The sequence below is a fragment of the Symphodus melops genome (genome assembly GCF_947650265.1).
Source record: "Symphodus melops genome assembly, chromosome: 9".
NCBI classification, from domain to species: domain Eukaryota; kingdom Metazoa; phylum Chordata; class Actinopteri; order Labriformes; family Labridae; genus Symphodus; species Symphodus melops.
The window spans coordinates 5287404-5301840 of record NC_136699.1 but is presented as its reverse complement, the minus strand read 5'-3'; the positions used below and the strand labels follow the sequence as shown (position 1 = coordinate 5301840).

The window sequence follows — 14437 nt, the reverse complement described above, 5'->3', positions numbered from 1 at the left end:
AAGTTATAATCCGTATCTATGGCAACAGCACGTCGGACAGCACAAAATAAAATGAGTTCAAGTACTCCTTGGATGTTTCATGTTCCCAAACCTAGATATTGTTTGTTCGTCCTTGATGCGTTCAGGAGCTCTAATGAGAAAACATCGTCGGCTCTTTTAAGATAATATTTATTTCTTCCTATGATGAGAATACAATTGCTTGAGTTGACAACTTCATTAAATCCTAAAACAAATCGCCTGGACAAAAAGTAAATACGCATTACGTAAACCTATATGAAAATCTTACTCTCTTGTGTTCCATGTTGGGTCGCACATTAGGCTGATAGGGCACCGATATGTTTCGACACTTTTAAAGTTTTGTTTGTGTTTTTTCTTTACCTCAGTAAGAGCTTTATTTTCCGATTATTTGTTTAACGCCTGAACGCACAGTTACTCGTTCCCGAAGAGGTCACGTGAACACGACTGCTGTTTTGCCTTCAATCGGTGCAGTGTACTCTTCCTGTCTCCTGGCTACAGTATGAAAATAAGAGGTCTGCGGCGAGGTTAGCCTCTTGTGAAAACAGTCTGAGACCAAGGGTGTGCGAGCAAGAAGGCAGACATTTCTCCAAAGCAGGTTGGTTGGTGTTGGGTTACGTACATCGGAACAAATGGCTAGCTAACGTCTGCTTCTATTGAATGATGACCACAAACCGTAAGCTAAACTGCTGCTGCGACTAGCAAATCAAACAAGCAAGTAACAGGTTATCGAATATGTATAGCAAGCTTGTTATTGTGTTTAACACCCTGCCTTGTCTTCCACAATGTGTGGGAGCCTTTCTCAGAAGTACACAACCCGATTTAAGCGCTCTCTTAGCACGGCACAGATAAGCCCGGATGACGGTGTCGTTTCCCGGTCAGGTCTCGTTTGAGTGATGGTTGTCTGTCTTATCGCTCCTTGACCATCGAGGCGATAGTGACCCTCACACGCCTCCCATCCAAAGATGACTTTGTATAAACCAGCTTTTATATTTTGTATATTTTACGATTATTGAGCTTATCCGGTGTGTGTCTGCAGTGTTTGTCATGAAAGGACAACCTCCCGGTAAACAAATAAAGGCAGAAGAGTTTTTGGACAACAAGGGATGTGCTGTGTGTTGACTTATCATCTGCAAACACTAGATCCTATGAATTATCAATAATTGTTTTTTAAACATGTAATGTTTGCTGCCCTCTTGGCCTGGTCACCCTTTTGAAAGAGATCTTGACCTCAGTGGGTTAATTTAACTACCTGGCTGGTTAATAAAGATAGTCATCTCTTTAAATCTAAAGGTCACGATTTTTATGTGGTCATTGTTGCTTGAAATAAGTTAAATATATGAAGAATGCCTAGTTATCTTTCTGGTTTACTCTTGTGCACAATAGTTCAGTAGAAACCTTCCAAATTCAAAATGTTTTAATGTAACATAGATAAATGTTTACATGGCCACCTAGACATTGTGGCCAAATACTGTTAAGTTTCTATTTATTGTTATGCGCACAGTTACGCTCAGGAACTTTGTCTTGGGCAAATGAAAAAGACCGGCAAGTTTAATGCCATGCCAGAGGAAGAACGAGTATTCTCTTTGTGATCTACAAGTGAAATTGAAAATTAGATTCTCTATTTGTTTTACTGTTCATTGTACGATAACATAAGGGATGTTCTTCTTCTTCTTTGTTTTTTTTTTTTTTTTTTAATCCCGTCCCTGGGAACACGTTATTCAAGGTTGAAATGTGCCAGGATACTGCAACTTTGTAATGTTACTTTGTAATGTAAGCTCGTAAGTGTTGGGCACATTGTGTGCATGACACGAAAATAAATTCAATCATGTTCAATGTGAGATATCACTCTAGCTTCACGATGGATGACAGGCAGCTACCGTTTGCCCTTGTATAAAGATTTACTCTTTTAAAGATGCGTTGGTTTAATATTTTTCAAGCAAAGACATCTAATGAGATACGGTTCCTAACTCGGAGGTGTGAGGATTTGCTGCTTCAGGGAGTATTTGGCAGGTGTTGAATTTAGTCCCTTCACCATTTTGCAGGCTTTTGTTTGTGAGACTGTTGCAGGCTGAAACGCCTGACTTTACAGCAGCTTTAAAAAAACAAACCTGAAGCAAAGAGATTTTGAATGTGAATTTTCAAATTGAGTTTCTGCTTCTTTACAGTTTCTGGTAGCCTTACCACAAGCAGCCCCATATTGCAGGGATTCAGTTCTAAAACATGCTGATCACAACCAAACACCCAAGATGGTGAATTTGTAAAAAAGTTCCAGATATTTTTACTTCTGTCCTTGAAAAGAAAAATACAGGAAATGTCAACGCTAACTGTTTCCTGCAGCTTTGATAAACACACAACTAAAACAAAGTGTCTCATAGTATCATTGAAAATATATCTGAATTAGCAAACTGTGAACAACCTGCCCTTCTTAATAACATGAGAGCACCGAACCGAATCGACTCACATCCTCACTGAATCCATATTATACCCACCTTTAAATGTCTATTTTCTATGTTTTAAGACAACATTTCAGCTCCAAATAATTTACTTTCCCAAGTAGCATCACTCTTTCCATATGGGAACGATGTAGTCAGCTTATGTTAACTCATGTAACGCTTGTTAGTATTGCAGATTGAAATGTTGTAAAAGACCCTTCAGCATATTTTTATTTGTATGTTTGAACACTTCTTTGACTGTGAAATCTTTCTGTTTAAAGTGCTGCTATATCTGTGCAGTCTGTTTGCTATCTGCATCGTCAGGGTGGTTACTTCAGTTTGGTCTTCTCATGACACAGTGGTTAAACTAGCTGATGGGGCTTGTAATTTGAGCCCTTTAGCCTGCCTTCAGTTCCATTGTAGTTAATGTGGAAGTCACACTTCTTCCCTGGTCTTCTCCTTTTTGACACTTGAGAGGCCTTGTAGTTCAGGGTCGGGCTGATTCAGGAGAAACTCAGAGGCTTTTAAAGGCCGTTTTGTTTGAGGAGAAAAAGTCTTGTTTTTTTTTTTGTCTAAACGCAGACCGTCCTGTTTCTCAGGTTCTGCTGAGCAAGTGGACAGTAAAGTTTGCAAACAGATCCGAGTTTGATTTAGAACAAGAAGCTCCAACAACACTCAGCAGGTTATGAAGACCTTCTCACACAAACGCTGTCGGTGCTTTTACGTAACACTGTGACTAAGCTGGCTGTAGAGACCATCCAGCACCTCAGCCTGTCAGTCCATAAGCTGCCACAGCCTTGATCAGCCTTGATCACTATATATTCTTCTGCAAACTTTGTCTTTTCCTCCATTCAGATAAGATTCCCCTCAAAATCACACAAATCCTTTCCAGAAAAAAAAGAAGCTACGACAACATACAGTAGATTATAAAAACCTTGTCACACACCTGGGCTGTCAGTCGGACACTCTCCACGCTCACTGAGTCTCTTCTAGATCTTTCCCTTATAATCCCAAAACACCTTTGCTAAAAAGAGTTTATTAATTATTATTATTAATTTTATTATGAAGACTTGTTTTTATTAGCAGAGCAGTGAGGGTGAAGCTTTCCTCCCTGCTCGCTGATACAGTCCTGCTGCATTAAACCCTGAAAACACATTTTTAACCGAGTTCAGGTTAAGATCTTCAAAATCCTTACTTTCCTCCAGGCATTAAGAATATTCTTTTTGCCTCATAATGCTGAGAAAAACTTCTCATATTCAAGGAGCTTAATCCGGTCTTTGGAACATTTCTTAGTACTTCCTTGAAAACAAACATCTGGGGTTTTATTACGCCTGATTTGATGTCCATTATAAGAAGCCTTGAAGGGACGGACAGAAAATGACAAACATGAGGACATTCTATCAATAAGAAAAATACAGAAACAACGGCTGGATGAGAACGAGGGATTAGGAAACTCTTTATTTATCTTTGGGGATTGGAATCTGTTTATTGATGTACTCTTTCACGATGGGAATACATATTATTACTTACTTAATATACTCTTTCTTTTCTGATGAAAACAGCATTATTAAGCTGATTAAAAAAACAACAACAACAAATGGATAAAATACTTTAATTTACAAATACTAACAACTGAATCAAAGAAGCAGTTTACTAAGAGCCATGAAGCTCCTCCGGTGTACGTCCCCTTCACTGAATTACTTTAAGTTGATGTTGTTGCCTCTTCCACTCATTGATTTGTTTCTGTAGTGAAAAGCTGTCGATGCTGGACTCTTTGACCTCGGAGCGCTACGATCTGTGAGGCTGGGGGAGACGACACCCAGCCGACAACCCGTCCCAACATGATGAGCGCGTCCAGCGATGTTGACGTCAGAGCTGACGGTATGTCAAACACTGTGCCCCGTTTTTTGTCTATGCATCGTAATGAGGACAACAAGGACTGTGGGTATGGCCCACACTTTCTGTCCATCCTAATCTAAAGTAGACTCAGGGGGATTATATGTAGGCCTAGTTGGCTGTTTGACAGAGAATTATCAAAGCAGCTTTAATGTGTAATTCATTGTGCAGGATGTCACAACAAGATGAAAAACACACTTTGATTAATGTACATTTTCTCCAAAAAGTTATTTGTTGTTGAAAAGTCTCTGTGGAATTCCCGGATTGTCCGGCACAACTTGAGAACTCGCACATTGGATTGCGATGCGTTCACAGTGGTCAAAGGCAAACTCAGACGGAGTTTGAAGTCAAATCTATGTTTCCCCCAATGCACGGCTCAAATACACACACACACACACACACACACACACACACACACGCACACACACAATAACACGTAATTCCCTCTCAGCTGGAGGTCTGATAGGAGGGGGATGACATATTAAACAGGCATTCCTGCCGTTGCCATGGTGATTGTCTGTTAGTTTTTGCAGGCCCAATCAGGAAAAAAAGTTCTTAAAGTTAGGGGATGATAGATAGATAGATAGATAGATACTTTATTGATCCCGAGGGAAATTCAGGGCATCCAGTAGCAGTATACAGACAGGCAGGACACAAGACATTGGTTACAATACACACCCGCTATACACACCCACTGTCCCCCCTCCCCTCTCTATACAATAATCCCCCAAACAAGATCAGCTCTTCTCTGCGACTATCCTTCAATATAACAAAAAATCGTATGATTGGTCGGGAGCAGCTGTGACTCAACAAACCACGCCACAAATGGTGTCTGAACCTAAAGTCATACAGTAGGCCCAGCTTTACTCAAATATCTTTAACTTGTAATGTGTACTGTTACAGAGAACAGTTTATTTTAGCCACGCCTGTGTGTGTCGGTAAAACACAGCCTGCAAACATTTACCTTTCCAGCTCCAAAGCAGAAAGTCATCTTGTGGGTTTATAACTCCATCATGCAGACGTGCAACCCTTAATTAACTCCCTGCACTCTCCGGGACCTGTGTTTGGATTTACTGGACTGACGCTCCCCGCTACTTACAGCTCACCAGCGCTCTGTTTGATGATCTGTTAGGTAGGTCAGGCTCGGCTCAGCCATGTCTTTTACCATTTCAGATCAGTTTATTGCCATTTGCAGAAACCACATTGGAAAGCATAGGCAAGAGGTAAACAGTGCAACTGGACAACGACGCAGAACAGTAAGTTTTAAAGGTAGAAAATATAAATATAGATCAAAAAGGGAAAAAAAAAAAGAAGAGAGACGGTCGAGCCACATGAGAAACATACCTGTAGATCATAAACGCCTGTTTGCATGACAGGTGTATTTAATAGAGCGACACCTTCTGCCTGAGGGAAGAGGAACGAAGAGAGCGGCAGCAGGAAGACCTGTGGGGACCCTGGTGACGCTGAGGGCGCGTGACAGGAGCCTATCACTGTAGATATCTTCCAGGTCTGTCAGGCTGACACCAATCATTCTATTGCACGGTGAACAAATTCGTTGAAGGATGTTTTTCTCCTGATCAGAGAGATTACCTAATGAGTCATCTTCAGATACATATTAATAGTATGTATGGCGTATGCATGCTGTGCTGAGATTTAAAGTGAACACCCTGTCTTTGTACATCAGGGTTTGTTGTGCAGTTGTTAGGAGAGGTATCAATGTGGCGCTCAGCTGAGAGATTTTCAAACACAGAGCTTTGTGATTTAAAGACGAGTTTCATTTCACTGATCGTTTTCACACACTGAGCAGACATTTAGCCTGCTGATGCAACCATGAACGCTCTCCTCTTCATCACTCCTTCACTGGAATATGCCCCTCAGTTCCTCTCTGATGGTTAAAGGGTAACAAGAGTCACAAGAGGCTGAAGTAAATTCCACTGAAGCCAGCCGCCTGAGCTGCCGCGTGTCAGCTCATTGAACAAGCCTCCGGAGCCGACGACGACAGCAGCAGAGCTTTTGTTTTAGTCCATGACGTTTGTTTTGAATTAATTTCATGATAGACAGCTGTACCTAAAAGCAGTCGTGTGTTTATTACTGTCAGCAGGTTGTAAGGAGAAGCTTTGTCACAAGATGTGTTTTGATTGGTGTTTTGCCTGTAGCACAGTTAGACCGAAGAGCAAAAACAAAGTAACACTGAGTGAGCTCGTACCACATGTGAGCTGAAGACAAGACAGCAAAAAGGTTTCATTAGAAGGGAAACAGTAGCTTCAAAGTAAATACGTTTGACTTATTTTCATTGCATTTAGTTCATAGACTCTCTGTCGGTTATGAAAAAGACATCCAGAGTCAAACAGGAACATGTCAGTGGAATATGGGACAATCAAGAGTTTTATGGCAGAGGTGGTTTCTGTTTCAGCAACTGCCTTTAGCAAATATCAGTTTGGATTGATGGACTAATAACTGCATACATGTACATATTATTCATTATGTATGTGTTTATCACTTTGTTTTCAGAAGCTGTTACATGATTTATTTCTAACGTGTTTCTTTTAATTGCATTTCTGTCTTGTTAAAAAACAGCCAACATTTAAGGAGATGAAATAACCTCGAGTAGAATTCGTCTTGGATCTCTTTTGTGCAGCCACTGTTTGCATACAATGCATTTCATCATCACAGCCTGCAGCACAATGCTTTACCTCATGTATTCTCCTGTTTCCCTCTTTGCAGGTTCTTTGTTCTCCGACCAAAATCCATCAGAAATGGATGCTCTCTGTCCTTCTCCCCCGGGACCTTCCAGACCTCAGCGTAACTACGAGAGGATTGGTGAACAGACGGGGACGTCGTAAGTTTTCAAACTCTTCATACTTACTTGACAGGAAGCAGTCGGTCACAACGGAGAGTCTCTGAAACGAGACGGAAATGTAATATGAACAGAGGTGATCTGGTCTTAACAAGCAGATGTTTGTTCTTTTCTTTTCCTTGGACAGTTTTTGTCAGACTCTTATCCACTTGTTGAAAGGGAACATTGGCACGGGGCTGCTGGGTCTGCCTCTGGCTGTTAAGAATGCAGGTCTGGTGGTGAGTACACAGTTTATTATCTGATCATGTCGGGTCACTCAGTATTAGATTCTGCTCCAGCTCCTGTCAGATGTTCTGATCAAACACAGATGTATTCAGGCTTGATCGAGCAGCCCTCCCTGTCTGTCTTGTGTTTTGTCTAATAAACATGCTCTTAAGCAGCGTCGCTTATATCAGTCTTAATTACATTTTTCACATGTAGCTCTGATGTTCCTGGAGCGTCGTGTCCACATCTGTGGTCGAGGTGCGAAACATTTCCATGTGGCACCGAAGCGAGAGATTGTAGTCAAAGCAGTGAGACAGGTTGGAAGTGTGACATGATAGAGAGCATCTGTTCCCACAGTGCCCTAAAATAGAAGAACGGACGTCATTGTGCTGAACTTCCTGGTTTAGACTTCCACTGCTCTGTAAGTGTTTCATAACTCTGATGGAGGGCCGGAGAGACAGCATCTCTCTTATTTCAGTCTTGGGAATGATTTTAACCAAACAGTCCAACGTATTTAGTTTGATCTCTTAAAGAGAGCTTGAATTGATGTATGAGTATTAAAAGGAGTGAGCAGTGTCATAACAGTTAACGTGATGGGCGGCTCGTTGTCATAGCGACATCATGTGTCAGGGTCAGTGCATTTTATTTGATTGAATTGAATGAATTATTATTGCTGAAGTTGTTTGCTTGCCATTGTCAGTTGTTAAAAACAAACATCCACCGATATTATGTAGCTTTGACTTTTTAGCATGGAGACATGTATTCATATTGTTTGTTTTTTTACTAGACTTTTATCTAGTTTCAAATGTTGGTATCGTGACAACCTGAGAATCTACTGTACAAACAGTTTTGGCTGCAGATGATGTTTTGGCCGGTTACATTTTTCTCCTTTCTGTCCCTCTCTCCAGCTCGGACCTGTCAGCCTGCTGTGTATGGGGGTCATAGCAGTCCACTGTATGAGGATGCTGGTCCAGTGTTCTCACCACCTTGGTGCAAAGTAAGAAAGAAATGAAGCCACACTTAATTAACATACTGAGTAAACAACTGTTGGAAATACATTCTGTTCGTTTAAGTGACTAGCAGCAGGCTAAGCGGAGAGAAATGTCACCGAAATGTCAGACGTAAATAAAGCCGACGCCTCCTCACAAACACAAACGGGACATCCTGCGCACATCAGTTTTAATGGAGCAAAATGCAATACAGCAACAAGCGGCCTCTTTCTCTAAAGCAAACAGTGCTTTCTCCAGCAGTCCTGTGACGTTCTCACAGGGATTATCATATAATATTCATGATATTTGTGTTTGTCATGATACACTGTAAACATGTATTTCATGATGTATTTATTAATCTCTTGATGTTTATCTCTCTGGAAAGCACTTTGAGCTGTATACTTGTATAACAGGTGCTATACAAATATAGCATATTATTATTATTATTATTATTATTGATGAATGTCACAATGGCCTGCTATGACTCAGTCAGGTGGGACAGTGTGTCGTCCACTGGTGTGGCCTCTGGGTGCTAGGTTCTTATCTGAAAGTGTATGCCCTGTAGTAAAAGCAATGGCTTCTGGTCATGTGTGTACTTGGCTGTCCGCTGTGCCAGCAGTGACTGTGTGTTGTCACAGACAGATTAAACTCGACTTAGGTGTGTGTCTCTCTCCACTCTCCTCTCCCTCCTCTGTAACGAGCAGCATATGGACACTGAGGTTTGGAGCGTTGCTCAGTGATAATGAAGCTGACCTGTTATCAGCTCCAGCAGTAAATGTTGTCACAAGTCAAATTTAAAGCCTACAGATTATATAACTGAGGCAGTAAACTCCTCAAATGATCCATTATCTGTTTTACAGCTGTGATTGAGGTGATTATCACACACTTGTGCACTTCAGCGTGTTCTCAGAGCTCCTTTAGTGTGAGCTTCAGTGGGTGGTGCTTTTAAAGTGTCTCCGTCCCACCCTTTGCCCTGTTCATGCAGGAACATACGCAAGCAGTGCCCTGCGACACTAAAGAGGATTAGGCAGATAGAGAGCATGAATGACCAGGCCTGCAGAAATAGATTCAACTGTACTTGTACTCCACCTCGAGAAAAACACAGAGAAATAGAGAGAGCAAGCTTTTAGATTGAGCTCTTCCTGTTTCATAGATTTCTTTATTGCAGAGCTGATGTTTCACATCCTCTTCTTCACTCTCAGACGTGCAGGATTCACTGGTTGAATTTTCTGACAACACTACTCGCAAGGATATTTATTTATAGCCACATATTTCATTTCATTGTTGTTATGCTTACTTTGTTTGTGCTGAGGGTTTCCTGCAACTTTTCATTTCATGCATAGAAGAATAAAAACATGTTATAAGTATATTTATTATTAACATCTGTGTATTTCAAAGGGCCGTGGTCTTCACTGCTATAGAGATTGGCTTTTTAACGCGGGTCTCTGTGGGTTTACCTCAGTTTAAGAGGAGCCTCCAGTGGCCATGTCAGGAGCTGCATGATGTAATTCCATCGAAACAGACAAAATGAGATGTGAACTGAAAAACGTGACTTTGTGTTTCGCTCCAGAATGAGCCGGCCGTTTCTGACGTACGGCGAAGCGGTGCAGTATGGGATGGAAAACGTTTCATGGCTGAGGAGACAGTCGCAGTTGGGAAAGTAAGACAAATATTTCACCTGCTTCTGATCCCGTTTATATAAGAAAACAGCTTGGCTAACGTCGTTTTTAAACCCCATTTAAAGTTGTCTTGTGTTTTCTTTTTGACAAATAATTATAAACCTTTATGTTCACCAGTGCCCCAGTTCAGTGAAGAGATGTGATAGTTTCAGAGGATCTCCCTCTTTAAAATACAGTCAATGCAAAACATTGAACTGTGCAATAAGAATTAATAAAAAGAAGAAGATCTTTATATGGCCAGTTGAAAAAGTTTTAAACTTCAGAAAGTTTTCGATTTGTACAAAAACCTTTGTTTCAAAATAAAATACTGAATTCAATTTATGTGGCACTTCAAAATAAAGTTTCCATAAATAAAGACCACCATACAGAAACACTTGTCACCCATTTGTCTGACCTCTTCTCTCTTTTTTTTGCTTCACACAGACAGATCGTCAACTTGTTTCTAATCATCACCCAGCTCGGCTTCTGCTGCGTCTACTTTGTCTTCCTCAGCGACAACATCAAGCAGGTCATGATCACACACACACACACACACACACACACACACACACACACACATTGTGATAAAACTGGGCATTTCTTGCTTATATATAATCAGTACGTTTTGGTATTGCTCTCGAAGATTCCTTTGGCCTGCAGCCAATCACAGGCAGTAATGGCTGCACTGTACTTCTTGAAGCCAAAAATGATTCCTGCTAAATGACATTGCAACCATCAAATCTCTATCTGCAGCTGCAGACTCAAACAATCTTCTGTACCTTTCAATAATTAAGATGCTGAAAATGTTTTAAATTGCAACTCAATGACGTGAATTACTGAGTTTCTCTGTAATTGACACGGTTTATTGAGCTTCCCATATTGACCATTCCATGGTTTACATGTTGTCTAATAGTGGTTGGTTGTGTGTCGGGGGTCTTGTTTGATGTGACAACAGTACATCGGGTAGAGGTCACTGTGTCGTCTTACCTTTTACCTGCTCAGCTCTAGAAATCAGAGCAAATCTGTGAATTCTCTGAATGTGGACTTGTGGAATCAGCTCAGTACGGATGTGCAGGAGGGTTATTTAGTTGGTATGACATTTCTAATGGGTCAAAGAGGCTTCATGCTCCCCCTTCTCTTCTTGAGAGCAAATACTTCCACTCTACAAGAACAGATTTCTCAGAATAGAACTAAAATAATTCTTAATAACTTCTGACTTTAGATGTTTGTTTTTTTTTTCCATTTTGTTATCTGTTGTTTTTAATCTCATTGACGCCAAACTCCTGCTTTAATTGAAGTAGAATAATTCTGTGTATTCACTCAGACACAGCTTCAGTGTAGTTTCAGTGTGTGCATGGTTTACGAACTCCACACGAGAAGAACTATGTTTTTATTTCTCCGGCTCAAACATTCCCTCCACTCGCTGTTATTTGTCTTTGCTTGCTGTGCGACCTTTGACCGGTGAACTCATCCCCCGTCTATTGATCCTGCGTTATAGATCCAAGACTTTAACTGTTTTTGTCACTGACTCAAATGCCTCACAGTAAACTTTTTCACATGTGATCAAAGACAAACATAGCTCACACACTGCAGTACTCTAATATTCCAGAAATGTACGTTTAGAGCACAGCTTGGTCAGACTGAGAGCTCGGTCTGCGTGTCGTCTTTCTGTGCTTGAATTTGATCTGCTCTCTGAATTTCCACCATTGATCAAAGAGTTTTCCTGGCGAGAGTCCTTCTTTGTGTTGCAGTTTTTTGACCACTAGATGGTAGCATCCGTCTACTCTGGTGGTCTCTTTTCTTACGCTACAACATGAACTTTACCTGGCATAATTGAATACTCTCATTTTCTGTCTAAACAAAACAAAGTGTACCAACTTTATTAGATACTCTTGGAAGTAAACGCACCTAACATTTAGAATCACTGTAATTAAAATACTGTGGTGAAACATCATCAATATCATCTGATGACAGTTTATATTGACATGAATCTCTGAAGAACATGCAAACAAAATTACAAATCACTTGAGTTGCTTGACATTGAATAATCCGTCTCTGTTGTGATTTTTAAAGACCCGTCCTGGCTGAGGAATATTTGAGTCCCAGCAGTGACAATACTAAAAGGTTACCCTCTTTCTTTCAATGTAATAGATTCTTTTTTCCCCCCCTCCGTCTTTTCCAGGTGGTTGAAGCAGCCAACGCCACCACCTTCAGCTGCCACATGAACCTCACCAACCAGACGCAGATCCTGGTGCCCAGCTTCGACTCCCGTCTCTACATGCTCTGCTTCCTGCCCTTCTTCATCCTACTGGTCTTCACCCCCAACCTGAAGTACCTGGCTCCTCTCTCCCTGATGGCGAACCTGGTCATGACGGCCAGCCTGATCCTCATCTACTTCTACTCTCTGACCGTAAACACCAGATTTATTCTCTTTCTCAGTTTAACCCCTTTTTTTATTTTATTTTTTTTAAATTCAGAGATTTACTGACTGCTCTGGAACGTTTGCTTATGATCACATTGAACTCACAGTAGTAGAGGAAATATCAGTGTTGATGAGGCAGCATCAAAGACTTCAATCCAAGAACTTCAATTCAATACAGTTAGAGATAAGAAGATCACAAATACAGAGCACAAAGAATAGCGATTGTTTTCTGCTGCTCTGGGGTTTAACCATGGGGTTTGTCTTTGTCATGCACATCACTTCATCTAATGCATGCAGGAACACATTACCCATCCAGAGTTTAGATTCTGGTCGAGAAAAATGAAAGAACAGTGTCCCTGTTAGATTCAGAGAAACATCTGGATGGGCGTAACACGTGCAGAATATTTGTTTGTCCACATAAAGTACATGCACAGAACCTCTGCTATTCCTGCACAGCACACAGTGTATTGAAGACAGTGGTGGTTAAGGTAGAGATTTAGCATGTGCAGCAGGACTATAATCTATAAACACGTAATCCCAGCAGTGATCTAATTTCACCTTTTCTCCACTTTCTTTTACGAGTAGCCCACTTAAAGCGCCAGTTCTCCCTCTCTGTGCATTATTATCCTTCTCTCTGTTTCCTCTCTGCTGATTGGATCCCCGGGTTGTTGGTTGTTATGGATAACAGGACAAGTGATAGTGACAGAGACTGCAGATTACCTGGTTTCCTGTTATGGAGTATTTCATCATGCAGCGTCTGGCTTTTATGGATATATATAGCAGTCGTGTTCCCAGAGAAACGGCCTTGCCTTAGAAAAAAAAAAGAAAAAGGAAAAAGAAGCAATTTCTTGCATCAGAAAGGGTCCAAAGATTTAGCACTAAGTGATCTATGTGGCCGGTGTGTTTTTTCTGGGGCTGATGGATCACCTGAGCTGGGGGAGGTTTTTTTTTTTTAGAAAACTGGAGCTAAAAGGCTCCACGCATGACTCCAAACTTTTGGAATCGCTCTCTTTATCTTGCTCTGTTTGATTTGATTCGTCTTTTTGGGTTCAAGCTCTGCAGATATTAATGTGCTTCTTACCCGTCTGCTTCAATTTCATTTTAATGACTCTACATCCTGGCTTTAAGGTGTTGGCCCATCCTGCTGACCTTCATTTTAAGAGGAATATGAAAGATGGCCATCCGAAGTGAAATCATAAAGAGCATTAAAGCAGAGTCATTGTCAGCAGCTCCACTCATCCTGCCCTGAAACATTCACTTAGTTTGGACTTCGGCTGAAGTATGATCATGAGAACTTTGTATACTAATTAATCAGGATATTTATTACAATATTGCAATCCTGGTGTCAAAAGAAAACCAGATGTTTAGTCAGTTATAAAAATTCAGATTATTAACACATGCTTAAGTTTGCTTTCATATATTTTCAAGTTTATATTCCTTGCAATGAAAACAGAATACACCTTGTGGAATTGAAACATAATAAAGCAGATTCATATGAACAAATACAAACAAACGTTTTTCTAATTGCGTGTTCGGAGCGGTCACACAAAAGACTCAGGTCCCTGCCTCTTTTCTCCAGGCAGCAGCTTCCAGCGCTCTCCGATTACTGAGAACAGAAGAGAAAAGGCTCGGCGGACTCAGGGTCTTACAACTACACACATACAGTACATTAAATACTTCACTTCACTTCTGTTGCTCCACTTGGAGCAGCTTCTTTCTCTGATTTGAAGTCCAACAACAAAAATACATTGAAGGGCTGCAACGTGGAACAGCAGGATAAACATTTTAAAGCCGACAGTTCATTTAAACTCTGAGAGGATCATTTTAAACGTTTGGGATGCTAGCTTTTAAAAACACACTTAAAAAGAAGTTTCTTTTGTGTTAATCCAAACCAGTTAGTAGGAGAGTTTAATATGTCGAATCATGGCGCTGTGAGTTAAACAAATGTTTTTTGATGCCCA

At 40.8% G+C, this 14437-nt stretch overlaps 1 protein-coding gene across 1 annotated transcript in view; it reads left to right on the top strand.

The window, feature by feature from the left end:
• Positions 1–416: 416 nt before the first annotated feature.
• slc36a1 (solute carrier family 36 member 1) overlaps positions 417–14437 on the top strand; it is a 40297-nt gene continuing 26276 nt past the window's right edge. The window contains exons 1-8 of the mRNA XM_079352344.1: positions 417–613; positions 4200–4331; positions 7071–7185; positions 7331–7421; positions 8316–8404; positions 9967–10056; positions 10499–10583; positions 12237–12464. Coding sequence (XP_079208470.1) covers positions 4292–4331; positions 7071–7185; positions 7331–7421; positions 8316–8404; positions 9967–10056; positions 10499–10583; positions 12237–12464 — 738 coding nt within the window. The 5' untranslated portion in view covers positions 417–613; positions 4200–4291. The remainder of the gene's footprint in view (positions 614–4199; positions 4332–7070; positions 7186–7330; positions 7422–8315; positions 8405–9966; positions 10057–10498; positions 10584–12236; positions 12465–14437) is intronic.